Raw genomic sequence first — 20,602 nt, forward strand, 5'->3', positions numbered from 1 at the left:
TGTCAGAAACTGGACAAGCCCTTTAATAAAAGCAATAAGCTGCACAGCCCCTTTAAGAGTCCAGTGGGCGGTGCTATCCAGTGACTGGCCCTGTGCACACAGCATTGCTCCTGTACGTGTTCCCCTGAGGTGCACTGTGTGAATATATAATGTGTATATACTCCTATACACCACATGAGGGGTTACTAATAAGGACACGCTCCATGCACCACTGGGCGCCGCCTGACTGTGACTGTGGCTTTTACCACAGGTTGCTAAGATACGGTCGAGCCCGCACGAACACAAGCAGGTAGCGGCCCCCTATTTAGTACAGTGATTGGCCGCCCTCCAGCCAATGACAACACTCACCTAGCGATCTGCACGTCCAGGCATGCTGGGAGTTGTAGTCCACACTGGAAGGTCCCAGCTCTGCGCTCCCCACCAGTCACAACACCAATCACGTGTCAACAATCAAAACAACTCTGTAACCCCGCCCTGTAATGGTCTGCCCCGCCCACCCAGTGTCTGACTAAAGCAGTGAAGTGTCCAAATTAGCATAACCCCGCCCTCTGCAGCCTCTGTTCTGACTTGGTACCGCCTCGGTGACGTAATTTGACTTCCTGTCTGTCACATGACAGCCCCGGAGGTCGGGAGCCGGTCTGTCGGGGCTGATGGATCCGAGGGAGGTGAAGGACCGGATCCTGGAGAACATCAACCTGTCTGTCAAGAAGGTGACGACCGCCTCTATCTATCTATACACGTGTGTGCTGGTTATGTGCGCCCCCTACAGACTAGACATTAGACCTAGCGGCTCCTATAGGCTATATATTATCTATAGGAACTTCTATAGAATGTTCATTATACATAGGGCCTCTTATAGACTGTACCTAGTGCCCCCTATAGGCTGTACGTTATCCACAGGGGCTGCTACAGACTGTACATTATACGTAGTGGCTCCATAGACTGTACATTATACTTGCCAGCTGCTGTAGACTGTACATTAAACATAGGGACTCCTGTAGACTATACACAACATGGAGCTGCACCCACATTATTTATCTGTACGAACTGTACATTATATATAGCAGCTTCATCAGCGCTGGAGTCCTGGGTTTGAATCCTGCCAGGAACAACATCTGCTAGGAGTTTGTATGTTCTCCCCGTGTTTGCTTGGATTTCTTCCCATTCTACGAAGACATACTGATGGGGAAAAAAAATGTAGATTGTGATCCCTATATGTATATCCCTTTATGGGGCTCACAATCTACATTAAAAAAATATATATATATCAGCTTCGCTCCTGTAGACTGTACATTATCCATAGGAACTAACTGTACATTATATATAGCAGCTTCATTGTACACAGCAGGTCCTATAGACTGTACATTATTCATAGGAACTAACTGTACATTGTTTATAGCTGCGCCTATAGACTTCACATTATATTCAATCCTCCCTGATAGACTATAAGCCGTTGCGGGCAGGGCCCTCTACCCCGCTCTGCCAGTTGGTTACTGTTTAGTACTGTATTTGTTTTGTGTACGGTGTGTATACGGTCAGATGTCCAGCACCATGGAAATAATAATAATAATACTCAGTAGCACCTATAGACTGCCCATTATATACGGCGGTTCCTATAGGCTTTTACGTTATACGCAGCGGCTCCTATAGTCTATAAACTTTATACTTTTGTGTAGCTATACTTATACGTATAGTTTATATATAGTGCCCTCTTTATACATGTGCTGTGTGCTCCTGTAAAGAAATCGGTATATAGGAATGTCATCATTTTAGTGTATAGATATATGTGGTGTATAATCTCCTTTGTGGAGCCATGCCTGGTCCGTGTCTGTGTGGTCTGTAGACGTCTTCACTGTATTCCTTATTGCTGTATTTCCTTGAAGCTATAGTTGTCTGCTCTGTGTCCTTAAATGTCAGTTCTGTCAGGACTTGCTGAGAGTTGTAGTTCGCCAGTTTGTGCAGAATTTTAGGCTGCTGTTCAGACAGGTCATTAGAGTGTCAGCTCTGCAGCCCAGCTATGGACATGACAAGGAGCTGATGTCACGTCCCTGTTCTGCAGGATGTAGTTGTACAGTATGTGCAGTCAGGGTGCAGAGCTAAGACTGTGGAGCCATATATGTGTAACCAGTAAAGCAGGGGTTAATGCAGAAGACAGACCTGTTTTTTATTTTTTAGGTTCCTCCCTGGAAGGTGGTGAGTCTGAGATTGAAGCCTTGGGCGTTGGTGGTGCTGCAGAGCATTGCACCCCAAACCTACTGATTCTGTTTGTGACTGATCCAGATCAATGGGTTTACATCCAGCTGTGAGCTATGGTGCATTGTGGGTAATGAGTAGCCATTGTGAGCCAAGGTGCATGCCCGCGTACAAACATTGTGTGTTGTGACTAATGGGTGTGCACAGTGAGCCATGGTGCATTGTGTGTAATCGGCCTCACGCTGTGAGCCATGGTGTGTTGTAGGTTTTTGGTGCCACCAGCGAGGCACGGTGCATTGTAAGTCATGGTGCGTTGTGGATTGTAGGTGACGGCTGTGAGCCCTAGTATAGTATGTCTTGTAGGTGCCATGGTGCTTTGTGGGTATCGGGTGCCTGGTGGGTAATGACTGCCTTAAGTCCTACAATGGTATTTGAAAGCTCCACAGAACAATCCAGGATACAAATCAAACCCTAAACAAGTCACCCACAGGCTTGTGAAATTGTGAAATTCTCAATTGAAATCAGATGTAGCAGAGTTAACCCGAAATTCTGCCATTGGCTCAGCTGCTGCAGTGCAATGTCTGAAGACATTACAAACAATGCAAAGTCATTGGAAAATCACTTTTCTTAGTTTCACATCTTCTGATGTGCCGATCTCATACTGTAGTAGCTTTACTCTGCTACATCTGTATATACAAGTAATATCCCCAAGAGCAAAAAGTTTCCTTCATATCCAAATGAAATGACGACACAGAGGAAATAAAGCCATAAAGACCAAGAGTAGTAAGGCCTTATTCACACCTCTGCAGACTTTATACTTACCCATTCATTTCAATGTCTTTATTCAGACACGTCACAGTTGCCAGCTGTGAGCCCTGGTACATTGTGGGTAGTGAATACCTGCTATGAGCCCTGGTGCATTGTGGGTAGCGGGTGTCAGCTTTGAACCAAGGTGAATTGTGGGTAGCGGGTGCCTGCTGTGAGCCCTGGTGCATTGTTGGTAGCGATTGCCAGTTGCGGGCCCTGGTGCATTGTGGGTAGTGAGTGCCAGCTTTGAGCCCTGGTGCATTGTGGGTAGTGAGTGCCTGCTGTGAGTCCTTGTGCATTGTGGTTAGCGGGTGCCGGCTGTGATCCCTGGTGCACTGTGGGTAGCGGGTGTTAGCAGTGAACCATGGTGCATTGTGGTTAGCGGGTGCCGGCTGTGATCCCTGGTGCACTGTGGGTAGCTGGTGTTAGCAGTGAACCATGGTGCATTGTAGTTAGCAGGTGCCAGCTGTGAGCCCTGGTGCATTGTGGGTAGTGAGTGCCTGCTGTGAGTCCTTGTGCATTGTGGTTAGTGGGTGCCGGCTGTGATCCCTGGTGCACTGTGGGTAGCGGGTGTTAGCAGTGAACCATGGTGCATTGGAGTTAGCAGGTGCCAGCTGTGAACCCTGGTGCATTTTGGTTAGCGGGTGCCAGCAGTGAGCAGAGCTTGTAGTAGCGTCTCTACCCCCATATAGCATTCTCTAGGCACTGACGTCAGTGAGGTTACTGGGAGACTCCTGGGATCTGTTTGTTGTCCTGGAACTGCCAGCGATGATGCTGATGACATATAACAGACACCAAAGAGGGCTCTAAGCTTTGCCCTTTATGTTAACTTTGGGCTCAGGCGTGTTGTTTGCCCAATGATGGCCGCTCAGATAAGCTGCAGCAGACTCTGGAGCCCTCATGGGTATAGCAGCCTGTGTGCGGCTCAGACTCAAATGAAGAATAGACCCTACGACCTATAGTGACCTTGCCATGGTCATGGTGCCAGCTGGGTGGCTGCAAATAACTTGCGCTGGGAGTGATAGCTGTTTTTGCCTCTTCATCTCTCTCATGTCATTTGACCTCCTGCCCCCAGGACTGATGCTAAGGGGATGCTGGGACTTGTAGTACAACAGTAGCCTGCACTTTGTGTTCTGGAGTTAAAGGGATCCCATTTTAGCATATGCCTTTATGTGGGGGAGCAGGCATGATACAGCAGAATCCCATTGTATCTGATAAACTGTGACCATCCTCCTGTATTGCCCTAAGATTTGACATTAACCAGCGTCATTCACCCGCTCTGCCGATGACATCACATCCACTTATTCCTATGGCAATATATGCCAAGTGCTCTCCTCTCGGTGGCTGGATGGCACCCATGCTGACACGTGTAGCTCCTTTAAGTGACAGTATAGCCTTGTGCAATGTCATGTGACCGGTTTGTGTTTCTGGAGCAGTTGCCTGTGAATGTAAAGAATCCCGACCGTCAGGAAAAGCCATTACTAGAACCAGATGGTTAACAAGCCATATAATTAGAATTTTTGTCAGCACCAACTACTCTTGTCAAGTATATATAAAGTTATTTCTCCCTGCTATCAGTGATTTCTCGATGCCTAGTACCAGCATGCATTGAAAACTGGTTCTGATTGGCTGAAAAGAATCCTTGTGCGTGGTAAAGCATGTCATATATTTGTGACATATGTCATACCCTTTAATATTCTGGGACTTCATAGTGTCAGACTTTGTTTGGCAGGGTCCTCTTATATAGGGTGTGGGCCCTTTAATTGTCAGCTCTGCAGACGAGGTCTCGTGATGGATTGTATTGTGACATTGTGAGCGCAGAGCTTCCCTTTTCCAGGATGAGATATGTAATACATACCGTAAATGTGCTGTAATAACTTCTTATATTATAAATCCAGAGATGCGGAGAGGCCAATGCCCATGTGATGGCATGTGTCATGTGTTTGGGGTTTTTTTTTGGGGGGGGGGGATGTAGATTGAGCCCCATATAGGGATCACAATGTACATTTATTTTTCTCCTATCAGTATGTCTTTTGCAGAATGGGATGAAATCCACGCAAACATAGGGAGAACATACAAACTCCTTGCAGATGTTGTTCCTGGCAGGATCTGAACCCAGAACTCCAGCGCTGCAAGGCTACAGTGCTAACCACTAAGCCACCATGTTGCATCCTGTATCATGTGTTTATGTCAGTAAGGACAGAGTTTTTCAGGAGAGGTATATTTTGATTTTGAGAGAGAGGTCCTGACAGTTCTGTAGTGTAAAGAGCTGATTCTCCCAGCAGCACAGAGGATTTCAGGGCAGCACTACGAGGCTCTGTCTGTGAAGTAACACCTCATCTCTCCACCCCCTCAGTTACAGAGTTATTTTGCCGCCTGTGAGGATGAGACCCCCGCCATCCGCAACCACGACCGGGTCCTGCAGAGACTGTGTGAGCACCTTGACCATGCTCTGCTCTACGGGTAAGTGGAATCAGAGTCTCTGGTGTGAATCGGGGGAAAGAGCGAAGTCCCTAAACCGTCTCGTGTCTACTTGCACAGCCTGCAGGACATCTCATCGGGATACTGGGTGCTCGTCGTCCACTTTACCCGCAGAGAAGCTGTGAAGCAGATTGAGGATCAGCAACATGTGGCGACGATGTTGGGCCGCAGTGAGTACTGGTAATCACTCTAGCGCCCCTCTGTGATCTGCTGCAGGCACCTGACCTGTGCTGTCTCATGTAGGTCGCGCCTGGCTCTACCTGGCACTCAATGAGAATTCCCTGGAGAGTTACTTGAGATTATTCCAGGAGAACCAAAGTCTTTTACAGAAATACTACTACAAGTAAGTTCTGCTAGAAGAAGAACCCTTCCCACCCTACTCCCTTTCCTCTCCTACCCCTGTGCCACAGCGCCTCTCCTTCTGTCACCCCATATGTTTGTCTCATTGTCACCGCCCCTATGACCCTATCTACATGTCGTCTGCAGCACTTCCTGCTCTCCTACCCTTGAGTTACAGCACCTCACCTCTGTTTGCCTTATTGTCCCCTCCTCCCTCACCTGCATGTCTGCTGCAGCGCTTCTTCTTCTCCCACTTCTGTGTTTGCCATTTGTTCCACAGTCTTCTGTGGTAAACTCTCCTCACTCACCCCCATGTCCAATGTGGTGCCCTCTCCTCAAACCCCACCATGTCTGCTACAACTCCTATCACCAACCTCCATGTCTACCAAGTTGCTCTTTCCACTCCCTACCTCCATGTCTACCACAGAACCCTCATACCCCGTACAGTACTGTGTTGTTCTGTTGCAGGAATGCCTTGGTCTGCAGCCACGATCATCTCACTCTCTTCCTCACCCTTGTGTCTGGCCTGGAATTTATTAGATTTGATCTGGAGATGGTGAGTAGTGGACGTTCTGTGGACCTTATATACACAGTGGCTGCACCAGCAGACTAGTGAGCGCAGCTCTGGAGTATAATACAGGATGTAACTCAGGATCAGTACAGGATAAGTAATGTAATGTATGTACACAGTGACTGCACCAGCAGACTAGTGAGCGCAGCTCTGGAGTATAATTCAGGATGTAACTCAGGATCAGTACAGGATAAGTAATGTAATGTACGTACACAGTGACTGTACCAGCAGAATAGTGAGCGCAGCTCTGGAGTATAATACAGGATGTAACTCAGGATCAGTACAGGATAAGTAATGTAATGTATGTACACAGTGTCTGCACCAGCAGAATAGTGAGCGCAGCTCTGGAGTATAATTCAGGATGTAACTCAGGATCAGTACAGGATAAGTAATGTATGTACATAGTGACTGTACCAGCAGAATAGTGAGTGCAGCTCTGGAGTATAATACAGGATAAGTAATGTAATGTATGTACACAGTGACTGTCCCAGCAGAATAGTGAGCACAGCTCTGGAGTATAATTCAGTATAAGGATAAGTAATGTAATGTATGCACACAGTGACTGCACCAGCAGAATAATAAGCGCAGCTCTGGAGTATAATTCAGTATAAGGATAAGTAATGTACACTCATTGACAAACAAAATGACTATATGCAATGCTCAGTACCCCTGAGGAAGCTACCAGTGGGTAAGCAATATGTATGGGGTTTAGCGCCTGCTGATATCCCATTCTTGTCTTGATATTTGTCAGTACTCCTGTTGACAAAAAAAAAAACGCACACAAAGAAGGAATTGTTGGAATGGATATTTGTGTGAATGTAATAATGATATATGAACTAATTACAGTATTTGAGTGAAAGGAGAAGTTTTATCAGGGAAAACTGTTGGGCTTCCTCTAGCTGGATGGCATATGGTTGGACATGTAGGCATACAAGTTCCATATGGTATCCTGCATTGCATTTATGCACAGATGTTGCAGGTGGGCCTGTAGATCCTGCACACTCCTAGATTGTCAAGGCTGGCATCCCAGCTTGTCCAATAAATGCTCATCTTGCGATAAATCTGGCAAGGAAGTGTTGCAATCTGGTGCAGACATTCCTGGGAAACCCTTGCTGTGGGAGAGCATTATCCTACTGGAAAATTTCCTCATGTGTGGCTGCAGGATGTTCTCAGCATACTGCTAAGTTGTTGGGATCCCTCGTATTACTACTTGGGGTAACTGACTGTCATATACGATGGTTCCTAAGAACATGACACCAGCAGTCAGAGAAGTGTGTCACTCCACATCAATTATGGAGGATTGAAGCCGCCACCGTACTTGAACCCAACCATCATTGGATCGCAAACAGAAACTGAATTCATCGCTAAGGACAATATAGTTTTAGTACAGTCCATGTCTCTCATTCAGAACACCACTGCAAACAAAAGCGATGGTGGCCGTTGAGCTCATAACATTTATTGGGTGCTACGTCACCAAATCTTTTCCCAAGCGCCTAGAAATGGTCCAGGCGGAGACAGGGCTACGTAATGAATGTGCAACAGGAAACTACATACATAGTGGGCAGTTTGTCAAAATGATCATCCGATGATGCATCCCCTCTCTAAATCTGTCAGCTGGGCAAAATGTCTTCAAGTGTGTTGTGGAGGTATGTCTAACAGTGTCTCAGCAAGAGGTACTTACCCAAAAGTAGCCTCTGTGAGCTTTTTGTATAGGACAGTGGAGAAATAGTTGTATGCCCTCTTGCAGCTCTGTCATGCTGTCTGTCCTCTGGTGTCTTAGTTTGTGTTGCAGGGAGCTCCGTACTTGGTGGGCTGTACAGCGATCACCTTTATGGGCAGCTGTGAGTGGTCTCCCTTCCACCATCTATACATGGGAGTACAATTATTAGTAACGCAGAGACCATTATTCTGCATGTGTCTGTGCCTTAGTACTTGGTGCAATATATGAGAGGTCTCCTTATCTGCAGGATGTTCCTTACCTGGACCTGGCCCCTTACATGCCAGAATATTACAAGCCCCAGTATCTTCTCGACTTTGAGGAACGACTTCCAAGCAATGTTCGTGGTTCTGACAGCCTGTCCCTCAATTCCTTCAACTCAATCAATTCCACTAACTTGGAGTGGGACGACAGTGCCATTGCACCGTCCAGTGAAGGTAAGCGTGTTGCTACAGTGTATATCGATGACATTAGGCATGCTGGAATACACACTTCAAGAACAAGGAGCTGAGGTGATTCAGGGTCTGTCTGCGCTGGTTTCTAATCCGCTCTTTTGTCCCTGGTCTCTGTAGATTATGATTTTGGAGATGTTTACCCTGCAGTGCCGTCCGTCCCCAGTACAGGCTGGGAAGGTGGGGACCAGTTGTCTTTGTGCGTCCTGCCTCTGCTCCTTTCTCTTCATGTGTTTCACCCTTCTTTCTTCCTTCTGGTATTGTCTTCTCCTCTGGTCCTCCTACTCAAGATGTCTCTTACTTGTTTTCCTCTTTACATTCCTTTCTCCTCCTCCCTCTCCTGTTAATTCTATCTTTTCCTCCGTACATTGGTTCATTGTTATATTGTCCGTTCCTTTTCCTTGTGTTGTCTTATTCTCCTTCTCCTCTTCCTCGCATTGTCTTATCTTCTTTCTCCTTCTCCTCCATTACGTTTTCTTCTTCACTTCAACCTCTTTATTTTGACTTCTCCTCCACCTCCCCACATTTTCGTTGTCTTACTTTATACTCCTCTTCCCTACGTTGTTGTCTTCTTCATCTCCTCCTGTCCTTGTTGACTTCTCCTCCTTTTCCCCACATTGTCTTCTCTCCATCGTCAACCATTTTGTTCCTTAGTAGTGTCCTTATTAATCTCCAATCTCCATGCTGCTAATTGTGATACTAACGCACCCTGTTCACACCAGTTCCAAAATCGATCCTAATCCCTGTAGACTGGTCTGGTGCATGCTACTGTTTGGCTCAGAATCCACAGACAAAAGAGAGGAACCGAATATCAGAGATGTAAGACATGGTGTAGTGTAGCGGCTTGCTATATTGTATAGACTTGAGGAGACGTCCATCAATAGCCTTAATAGTATAAATTCTCACAGCAGAAACTGAAACCTCTAGAACATTACACAATGCTCGAGTATCCTAGTATTCATGTGACACAATTCTAGTATTCACTGAAGAAAAAAGAGCAAACTTGCAAAGACATAGAAACCATACAGCAATCCTGTACAAAGATCACATACAGAAACCACATGAGATATTAACTGATATTCTCTCTTTGTATCCTCCATGTATTAATAAATATGTTTCACATGTGCTGCATGGTTAATGTATGTAATATGGGCACAAGAGCCCTGCATCATACATGGTTTGTATATTTTGGATCTGGCAAAGAAGCCCTGCATCCTGCACAGTTTGTGTATGTAATATGAGAATAGATATCCTGCATGGATAAAATATGTAATATGGGTATAGGAGCCCTGCTTCTTGCACATTTAGGATATGTGACATGGGTCCACTAGCCCTTCATCCCCTATGGTTAGTATATGTGACATGGGTATTGGAGCCCTCTGCATTCTGCACACTTAGTATATATGACATGGGTATAGGAGCCCTGCATCCTGCACAGTTAGTATATGTGACATGGGGATAGGAGCCTTGCATCCTGCACACTTAGTATATGTGACATGGGGATAGGAACCCTGCATCCTGCACACTTAGTATATGTGACATGGGGATAGGAACCCTGCATCCTGCACACTTAGTATATGTGACATGGGGATAGGAGCCCTGCATCCTGCGCACTTAATATATGTGACATGGGTATAGGTGCCCTGCATCCTGCACACTTAGTATATGTGATATGGGGATAGGAACCCTGCATCCTGCACACTTAGTATATGTGACATGGGGATAGGAGCCCTGCATCCTGCGCACTTAATATATGTGACATGGGTATAGGTGCCCTGCATCCTGCACACTTAGTATATGTGATATGGGGATAGGAACCCTGCATCCTGCACACTTAATATATGTGACATGGGTATAGGTGCCCTGCATCCTGCACACTTAGTATATGTGATATGGGGATAGGAACCCTGCATCCTGCACACTTAGTATATGTGACATGGGGATAGGAGCCCTGCATCCTGCGCACTTAATATATGTGACATGGGTATAGGTGCCCTGCATCCTGCACACTTAGTATATGTGACATGGGTATTGGAGCCTTGCATCCTGCACACTTAGTATATGTGATATGGGTGCAGGAGCCCTTCCTCCTGTATGGTTAGTGTATGTAATATGCGTGATCTGTACATTCTCACCTTATTCTTTTTCTGTAACTACTAGTGGAGAATTGTGTTTCCGAGGCTTTAGCTTCTGCAATGATTTATAGTACCAGGGTTATTGTTGCTCCCCTAGTCTATACACTGTGTGCTGTACAGTGCAGCGCACTGATCTATTACTACTGACAAGGGAGGAGATGGTTATCTGTTTTCATGCAGAAGGGTTGAACCAACAAGTGAAACATTAGCTCGAGGCTCCATGAAGCCAAAGCAGATGAAATGGGACAGCCCCACAACCCATCAGATGTTACCTTAGGCCCTTGCAGGAGCCCAGGAAGCCATTTGGTATTGGAAATATATAGAACTCAAGAGCTTGGAGACACGTTGCTGATGGTGACTGTTTTACCCTGGGTGTTAAAGATTGCTGAGATTTGTAGTCTCACAACACGTAGAAAGCCCTGATACAGAAATCACAGGTGTGAGTGTAGTACCGCAGACTGGCAGCAGGGATTGCTCTTCTCTATGTTGATGCTTCTTTTGATTTGAGGTGTTTTTGTTACTAACCAGCCAATTCTGTGCTTTGCAGCTAATGGGTTGATCTGCACCTATACGTGCCTGTATACTCCTATACATCTGCTGTCCTTGCATGTGTGTTCAGTGGACACCCGCTATCACACCTTTCCCATTAACATTCAGTGTGTTACTGTTCTAGAATCTGTTTTGTAAATGTGAACTAAAATTATGTATTAAGACGAGGCCTCTAGAATGCAATGAAATACTGTTACCCAACAAGGGAGCGGAGCTGTGACAAGAGTAAACTCCTAAATCCCTCTAAGGCTGAATTCCCATGATCGCAATATGTTTGTATTATACGGTTCATGTGACGGAGACCAATCCTGTCCCAACCACAGGTCTAATCTTACAACATCATAGATTCCTATGATAGTGCTAGTGTCAGGACAGGGTCTTCAGCTGTAAAATGGTCAGTATGATATGGTCGTATTATGACCAAAATAGTCCCATGATGGATTAGCCAAAGCTTACCATGACAGGCCCATGGCACTTTTTTTTGGCACCTCCACTGAGTGCACATTATCTTTCTTGGCTCTTGGCGGCTCCAGGGTTGTATGTGAAGTGTCCCACCTGCCATGCTGAGACTGAGTCTTGACGCAGACTCTGTGAGGATGATGATTTGCAAGTAAAGTGTACCAATATCCAAGGACTGGACGTTTCCCGTAATTTGGTTAGAGACTTATAACTTATGGTGTGGCTGCTAACAGCAGAGAATAGCATGCTGTGTGGTGAACTCTTATCTCTTGACTTTTTTTCTTTATATAATAACCCACCATACGTGCTCCCCTCCTTTTCCCATAAATGAGTAAATAATAATTCTCTATGATCTTCCCGCCCCCGTTCCTTTGTCACCTGCCTGTCTCTCACAGACGGAGACCTCCATGATGGCAGCAGCTTCCCCTGTTCTGCACCATTTGTGCTCAATGGCCCCAAAACGCAAGGGAAGAGTTCAGTGCATCGATACAACCCGTTTACACAAGATCTGTCACCTTCTGATGTCACCCCAGGGCCAGGCACAGCAGCTGATACACCCGACACCAGTGACCCCATCACACAGGATTCAGAGGTTGAGGTGACCTCCTCAGAAACCACCCTGTCTTATAACCAACCTTCTCAGGCCACTCACCATGACGTGACTGATGGCCTGTCCACCTCCGATTCGACTCCGGTACATGGCCCATCTCGGAAGACAGGGGGAAGTTCCAACTTCACTACGTATGCGGAAAACAACTCTGAGCTGGAGGTAATAAGGTAAGTGATGATGGTGTAGGAGACATAATTCAAGAGCAGCAGGCGTTGGGTCAGATTATAGCCATCCACTAGTGCTGCACCCGCATCAGGCCCATCTTGTGTTTTATCCTTTATGATCCTTGTAACGTTTTTCAGGATAGTAAGAAAGAAAAGAGGTGGAAAGCGTAAGAAGGCTCGCTCAGATGATGGTGGGCCCCGGCCCCTCCTCAGCACCTCAGAACCTGATGACCTGGAGAGTGAGCACAACAAAAGTGTTTGCAATGGCAACATAGAAGAGAAGGCTGGTGAGCTGAATGAGCCCGCTCTAAGATTGCCCAAGATGCAGGATACGTCCATGGAGCGAGTGGGGCAGCCTTTGAGTGAGGTCATTGAAAAACTGAATGGCCAGCTGGACCCTCAAAGTTGGGACTCTCATCCAGAACCCACTGACCATTCCTTTCGGACCTGCTCCCCGGGGGAGACCCCCGGTGACATCCAGAACCAAGACATTAGTCAGGGAATCCAGGACCCCAGGGACTTCTACTACTTTACCCCAGAGAGTCCAAACGCTTCTACAGCAGGTGGTGGCAACAATGACCCTGCAAGCCAGAGCAAACCAGCACATGTTCTTAGTGGCCCTGAGAATGATGGACAAGAAAAAGAAGGAACACAGGTCAAAACACAGACTAAAGAGCACATAGAAGATCCAAGCAGCAAACCACTTCTGACCAATGACTCCGGTGGAAATAGTAGTCCCGTGCTGAGTATTGCAGAAGACTCTGGAGTAGAGGAAGGGCAAGGGAGTCCGGCTGAAGCCCCTCACCCCTGCGAGTTCAGGTAAACTGCTCATGACTGCCTCAAGATAATAGCATCTACATCCTGCACATTAGTAAGGATTATCGGGTAGCTCGGTTATAAGGACAGGGGTATTGGATGTATAGAGAGATCTGTTACTGGTACTAGGGGATATCAGGATTTACAGGGAGCTCCGTTATTTGTGCTGGGGTATTGGGATATATAGGGAGTTCTGCTCTTAGTGCTTGGGGGTATCAGGATATGCTGGGAGCCCTGTTAATAGTATTTGGGTAGCAGGGTTTGTGGAGAGCCTTGTTAGTAGTACTGGAGTATTGGGATATAAAGAGAGTTCTCTTATTAGTACTGTGGTATCGGGATATATGGGAAGCTCCATTTGTACTGTGATATGGGATATATATGTTATTCGTACAATGGTATGTCAAAATAAATTAGGAGCTCTTTTATTAGTACATAGGTTTGTGGATGTGCTGGAGGTGTATTACTTGGATGCAATATGGGAATGGCTTTCGCTCTCTGTACATCACATCTGTTGGTTCTCCTCAGGGTGGACAATAACCTTCTCCTACTGCTGATGATCCATGTTTTCAGAGAGAATGAGGAACAACTGTTTAAGGTGAGGGGTCCTCCAGGGGTGGTGTTGGGGGGCAGGGGGTTGGGCAGATTGTCCCAGTTTCTTGTCATATTACATACGTTGTCCTTTTCTAGATGTTTCGGATGAGCACAGGACACATGGAGGGAGACTTGCAGCTTGTCTATGTGCTGCTGACTGACTGTTACATATACCTGCTGAGGAAAGGTCAGACCTCCCGCGTCTTCCTCTTGTGTGACATTTCCTTGAGGTCCCTTCTGTGTCTAAATTGTGTCTTGTGTCTCATTTAGGTGCTGCTGATAAACCGTACATGGTAGAAGAAGCCGTGTCGTACAATGAACTGGACTACGTCTCGGTTGGTGTTGGACAATGTCTTGGTCTCTGCTTGTCATTGGTGTCATACTTACAGCTTCTCTCCTTGATTTCTGGCAGGTTGGCCTCGATCAACAAGCGGTGACCCTTGTTTGCACAAATAGACGGCGGCAGTTTCTGGTGGACACTGCGGATCAGTCACTGACTGAGTAAGTGGTGTCGTGGAGCTATGAACAACATTTCTGTCCTATTGCATTGGCAGAAGACATTCTGGCCAATATCTCAGGGGTGCAATTGTGTGGGGGGGTTTTAAGTAAAAGGTATTTGCTTATATGTCCACCATAGACATTCTGCTGTAGTTGGGAACCCTTAGGTCCTTGGTAGTATGCTCTGATCTTTGTACATCCACACTCTCAAAATCCAGCAAATTGCTTTAACTCCTCCGCTTCCATCTCCTGCTCCGCTTATAATAAGTTTTGGGAGAGCACAATTGTTCTCTTAAATTTCCAGAATAACTCTGAGGTTACAGATATAGAAATGTTTATTCTTTTCCTTTAGAATCTTTATATCTGCATTGAAGTCGGCCATGATAAACGGATGTCGGGAGCCTCCGTATCCCGGTGTCTTGACCGATGCCACTATGGAGAGGCTTGCGCTGGCAAAATTTGTGTCTCAGGAGTCCAAAATTGAGGTAAAACTCAGAAGCGTTTCACAATCCTATAACTTGCTGTAGAGGATGGGGCCAGGTCACATCCATCATGGCTCCAGATTGTTATTTATGCACAAAATACTAGACACCATCCCTTTAATGACCCATAAAGTTCTGCAGCAATGTAATATGCTTTTCCTTTCAGTTCCTCACTGTTTTGTAACTCTTTGCTTGTGGACATTGTTGTTTGCTGTCTCGTAGGCCTCAGAAGTGGTCATGCTCTACTATGGACTTGTGCACTGGGAAGATCCTTTTGATGAAACCCTAGATTCTTCTGGGCCACACTCCTCATCCAGAGAGCAGGCTGTGTCCAAGGAAGGCATTCTTCATTACAAGGCCAGCACGTCCTACCTGGGCAGGGAAACTTGGAAGACTTGTTACGTAGTTCTCAGGTGAGTGCTCAGGATGTTCTGTGTGGAATGACTTCTAGGAGTTCTACATCTATACCCCGATTAACATGTAATTGTTCTCCTCCAGTAATGGAATCTTATACCAGTACCCCGATAGAACTGATGTCATTCCCCTGCTGTCCATCAATCTGGGGTGAGACTTTGACGCTGCCGTCTTCTTATCATGTACTTTGTTCCTTCTTTATTGGCTAAGTTGCCTGTTCTCTGCAGGGGGGAGCAGTGTGGAGGATGCAGGAGGGCCAACACCACGGACAGGGCCCATTCATTTCAGGTGATCCTCACGGATCAGCCTTCCCTGGAGCTGAGTGCCGCCAATGAGGAAGAAATGGCGGATTGGATGTTACATCTGTGCCAAGCTGTATCAAAAGGGGTGAGTTACTGCTGCAACAGAGACTTCCTGTCTGCCGTGCACTGGCTTATACCACATGTTATCTCTGATAACCATCACACATATAGAAATGCTCTGCACAAACCACGTGTTATACCAAGCTGCACTCGCTATATATTACTTATCCTATACTGATCCTGAGTTACATCCTGTATTATACTCCAGAGCTGCGCTCACTATTCTGCTGGTGCAGTCACTGTGTACATACATTACATTACTTATCCTGTACTGATCCTGAGTTACATCCTGTATTATACTCCAGAGCTGTGCTCACTATTCTGCTGGTGCAGTCACTATGTACATACATTACATTACTTATCCCGTACTGATCCTGAGTTATATCCTGTATTATGTGAGATGGGCCGTTACTTAGTTTGCTGTGTCATATGATTGTACAGATGTTGTTATAACTGACTCTGTCCCCTCAGGTCATTCCTCAGGGCGATGTCCCTTCCCCGTGTATTCCCTGCTGTTTAGTGCAGACAAAAGACAAAATCATCACCTGCCATCAGGATTGTCAGACTAGCTTCTTCCGAGCCCTTGGCATCAATGAGCTAACAGACCTTTCATGTGTGAGCACCCTGGATGGAAAGGAGTACTGTGTACTGGTGAGTACTCATTACATTGCTAGTGCAACTCCCTGCTTCCCCATATGGCCTGTCTCTGATCCTGGGTACAGGAGGTGCGTTGTAGTGACATTTCTTACCTTGCGCCTTTTGCTACCAGAAGTCTCCACTAGCAGAGACCGTAGAGAACAGGGAAAAAATGAGTTTGATTGGGTTGTTTTTTTTATGTTAGTTTGTTCTTCCTTCGTGTTTAATTTATTGTACAGTGAAAGCAGGAGGGGTACATGATATAGTGTCAGAGGGGCCACTGAAGGGGAGGGGGGACAGGTTAATGTATGAAGGACCATTATTTTATATGAGGCATTACATTGTATGGGCCACTAAGGGGCATTAAACTATGCAGAGGGCATTATAATTTGTGCGGCTTGGGTATGCCTAAGTGACGGTAATGGGGGAAGGGAACAACCTAGCAATGTGGTTAAAAGAGCCCTGCGATTGTCATCTGTTTTATCTGCATGCCTTATGTTTAAAAAATAAAAAATCGACACCCGCTTGGCCTGCACATTTGGTCGTGTGCATGAGACCAAACAAAACGCATTCTAGCTGCAGGAACCAGAAAACCTGAATCACTGAGATCACATTCTCACTATTTTCCCTAATACGTAGGGATAGCCTTAAGAGAGGCTATTCCTCTCCTACCTTTAGATGTCTTCTCCGCGCCGCCGTTCCATAGAAATACTGGTTTTCTTCAGTATGCAAATGAGTTATCCCGCAGCACTGGGGGCGTCCACAATGCTGCGAGAGAAATCTCCAGCGCTGTCTCCATTTTCGTCTGGAACGGCCTCTCTACGCGTTTTCTTCCGGTGCTGGGTTCAAACTTCTACGCGTGCGCAGTTGGCTCTGCCATCGGGCAGAGCGGACTATACATGCCCGCGACCATTTTTTTTTTGTAAATTCAAAAGACCAATAGTGATCCAGCAACCAGATTTGCATTAAATTAAAACTTTTGTTTATTAGTCCATTTGTTTAAAATTTCTTTAGAAAACCAGTGAAAAAATATAAAACGGACACAGCACTTACATGAAAAAAACTGTTTCGGATTACATGGAACAATGGACACACGATGCTTTAGCCGCCTACGCGTTTCAGGGTCAGAGCCCCTTCCTCATGGCCATGAGGAAGGGGCTCTGACCCTGAAACGCGTAGGCGGCTAAAGCATCGTGTGTCCATTGTTCCATGTAATCCGAAACAGTTTTTTTCATGTAAGTGCTGTGTCCGTTTTATATTTTTTCACTGGTTTTCTAAAGAAATTTTAAACAAATGGACTAATAAACAAAAGTTTTAATTTAATGCAAATCTGGTTGCTGGATCACTATTGGTCTTTTGAATTTAGTATTGGTACCTGCACCGGCAGGATTATATAGTTTTCCGTGCACCATATTAGCAGGACAAAAGCATGTTGTCTGCACTAGGACCATAACAAAACCGTAGGGCTGAGACATATATTTTTTCTTTCACACATTTTTTTTTTTTTGGGGCACAAAAAAAATGGCCGCGGGCATGTACAGTTGGCTTTGTCCGATGGCAGAGCCGACTGCACATGCATAGAAGTTTGAACCCAGCACTGGAATAAAACGCGTAGAGAGGCCGTTCCAGACGAAAATGGAGACAGCGCTGGAGATTTCTCTCGCAGCATTGTGGACGCCCCCAGTGCTGCGGGATAACTCATTTGCATACTGAAGAAAACCAGTATTTCTATGGAACAGCGGCACGGAGAAGACATCTAAAGGTAGGAGAGGAATAGCCTTTCTTAAGGCTATTCCAACGTGTGATCGAGAAAAAATGTGATTTTAACGATAGAATCCCTTTAAGATCTTTGCTTACTGTCAATAAAGGACAAGGAATTCATATATAGATAAGACTGCAGGACAGGAGAAAGATTTGTGCTCATGTGTGTAGCTTACAGAGGATTTACACTGATACATTGTAACAAACCTTCAGCTATGCCTGGGGATCTGAGCAATGTATGTTACTATTTGACTGCAAGAAGAGATCTACATATTCTGCTAATTTATAGAGCGCTTGTTCATTGCAGCCTTTCTAAAACTGCGTGGTGTTTTCCGCAGGAGTTCACACAGGAGCGGAGTCACATCCTACTGCCTTGGGTCCTGTATTTTAGCTGCCGGCAAGAGCTTGATCGATTTCTCTCCTCTGTGAGGGCAACGTGGAAATCTGTGTATCAGGTATGTCTGAGGATCATCTCTGCCGTAATAACAGGACATCAGAAGGGGGTGTCTGTCATGAACCAGGAGGATCAGGATGATCATACCCTCCTACATACTACACATTGTTATCTCACAACAGGCTGGGGTGTGACACTCTCTTTGTTTTAGGTGGACCTTCCTCATACTATAATCCCGGAGTCCTCTGTGAAGAAGTGTGAAAATGCCTTGTCGTTGATCCATAGCACCTGGCAGCGCAGTGACAGCCTGTGCCGCGGCCGCTCCTCCCGGGACCCTTGGTGCTGATAATCAAGCCAATGTCGGTCCATAAGGTGGTGGGATGGGGCCTTGCATGACGATCAGTCCCGGTGGTTGGTCTGGACCTCTCTAGGACTGTACTGCTATACATGTATCTATGTATATATATACATATATAGGACAATGTGTACATATGCTGCCAACCCGCTGCTTATCAACCCGCAGGACGCCCACTCTATATCAAGGGCCCCTGGAACGTCCTTCAAGAAGATGGGCTCATTGTAACTCGGGACACAGTAACCTTACATTGCTGCTACTAATCTAGTGCTGGAATTGCCTAGCACCCATATATACTTTGCTACTCAGTGTGATGTGTATCCAAGTGAGTCGTATGTGCAGCAGGGGGTGATCACTGTGCTCGGTAAGTGTGCAGATCCTAGGTAAAGGACCTGATGGCTTGTGGAGGGAGACAAGAAGCTACATGGTCATACTGGAGCCCATCGTCACTATAGCGGTGGGATGTGGACACGGGTATCACAGTTATAAGGTTGAATGGTTGTGTTATTAACCGGGTGTATTGTGCCCTAACACATTGCTGCTTTTAGGTTTTAAATTTTTTTTACAAATGTTGTCAATCCCGTTATGGGGGTCGGGGGGGGCATCGTGATGAGTATAGGATGAGACTGGTGACTTCCACATTGTGCCTTCAATCTGTACAGGACTAGATGGTTTTAATGCTGTTTCCTCTGCTCCAGTTTGTTCATGTCTAACCCATTCTCTGTACAGGTAGCCTCAAAGCCTCTCCTGACCGACTCGCTTAGGTGATGGGTTTGTTACAGTGTAGCAGATAAAATGGATCAGTCCAGAGTCTAGACTGTAAAAGACAGGATTATCTAGACTAGATCCAGTTGTAACATGTCTCACAAATGAGGGTTTAAAGGGTATGTATCGCCAGAAATTTTTTTTTTTAAGGATTCTACCATTGAAACACTTTTTTTTTTCTTTTCTCGTTGACGTGTAAGAATAGCCTTAAGAAAGGCTATTCTTCTCCTACCTTTAGATGTCTTCTCCGCACCGCCGTTCCGTAGAAATCCCAGTTTTCATCGGTATGCAAATGAGTTCTCTTGCAGCACTGGGGGCGGGCTCCAGCGCTCGAACAGCACTGGGGGCGTCCCCAGTGCTGCGAGAGAAATCTCCAGCGCTGCCTCCATCTTTGTCAGGAACGTCCTCTTCACACGTCTTCTTCCAGCTCAGGCGGTTAAACTTGTAGGCCTCGGGCAGAGCCAACTGCACATGCCCACAGGCCACAAGAAAATGGCCGCTTACTTACTTTGTAAATGGCCATTTTTCTTGTGGCCACAGGCATGCACAGTCGGCTCTGCCCGAGACCTGCAAGTTTGACCACGTGCGCCGGAAGAAGACTCGTGAAGAGGACGTTCCTGACGAAGATGGAGGCGGCGCAGGAGATTTCTCTCGCAGCATTGGGGACGCCCCCAGTGCTGTTTAAGCGCTGAGGACCGCCCCCAGCGCTGTGAGAATTCATTTGCATACTGACGAAAACCGAGATTTCTACGGAACGGTGGCGCAGAGAAGACCTCTAGAGGTAGGTGAAGAATAGCCTTTCTTAATGCTATTCCTTCGTGTCAACGAGAAAAAAATGTATTTTAATGGTAGAATCCCTTTAATAGTTTTATATTAAACATACTAATATATATATATATATATATATATATATATATATATATATATATATATATATATATATATATATATATATAATTTATTTTTTTTAATGTCTGTTATCTGTATCTATTTGAAAAGAATAAAATGCTAAAACTCCTGCAGTGCTTACTCTGGCCACAAAACCAAATAA

At 45.8% G+C, this 20,602-nt stretch overlaps 1 protein-coding gene across 4 annotated transcripts; it reads left to right on the forward strand.

Annotated features, from left to right (window-relative positions):
- The first annotated feature begins 610 nt into the window (after window positions 1-610).
- PLEKHM2 (pleckstrin homology and RUN domain containing M2) lies at window positions 611-19,809 on the forward strand. Of its 4 annotated transcripts, none has more exons than XM_075277794.1 (20): window positions 611-710; window positions 5,357-5,463; window positions 5,542-5,651; window positions 5,725-5,824; window positions 6,289-6,376; window positions 8,359-8,545; window positions 8,681-8,740; window positions 12,099-12,480; window positions 12,616-13,296; window positions 13,819-13,888; window positions 13,981-14,071; window positions 14,155-14,219; window positions 14,297-14,385; window positions 14,735-14,867; window positions 15,087-15,277; window positions 15,363-15,428; window positions 15,506-15,665; window positions 16,112-16,291; window positions 18,376-18,492; window positions 18,643-19,809. In XM_075277794.1, the coding sequence occupies exons 1-20, from the start codon at window positions 651-653 to the stop codon at window positions 18,775-18,777; spliced, it is 3,072 nt and encodes a 1,023-aa protein (XP_075133895.1). In that variant the 5' UTR covers window positions 611-650; the 3' UTR covers window positions 18,778-19,809. The 4 variants fall into 4 exon arrangements, with proteins under 4 accessions (XP_075133895.1, XP_075133897.1, XP_075133896.1 ...); XM_075277796.1 differs by having other exon boundaries at window positions 12,237-12,480; XM_075277795.1 differs by lacking the exon at window positions 8,681-8,740.
- Window positions 19,810-20,602: the final 793 nt, after the last annotated feature.

Source organism: Leptodactylus fuscus, chromosome 6 (genome assembly GCF_031893055.1).
Source record: "Leptodactylus fuscus isolate aLepFus1 chromosome 6, aLepFus1.hap2, whole genome shotgun sequence".
Lineage (NCBI taxonomy): Eukaryota > Metazoa > Chordata > Amphibia > Anura > Leptodactylidae > Leptodactylus > Leptodactylus fuscus.

What these genes read in the sequence shown, in the direction of transcription:
- PLEKHM2 (XM_075277794.1), top strand. Translation starts at nt 651, where the DNA reads ATGGATCCGAGGGAGGTGAAGGACCGGATCCTGGAGAACATCAACCTG. An exon ending in CATTGCACCGTCCAGTGAAG is followed by an intron (nt 8,546 to 8,680) that starts GTAAGCGTGTTG and finishes TGGTCTCTGTAG; the next exon opens with ATTATGATTTTGGAGATGTT. An exon ending in CATATACCTGCTGAGGAAAG is followed by an intron (nt 14,072 to 14,154) that starts GTCAGACCTCCC and finishes TGTCTCATTTAG; the next exon opens with GTGCTGCTGATAAACCGTAC.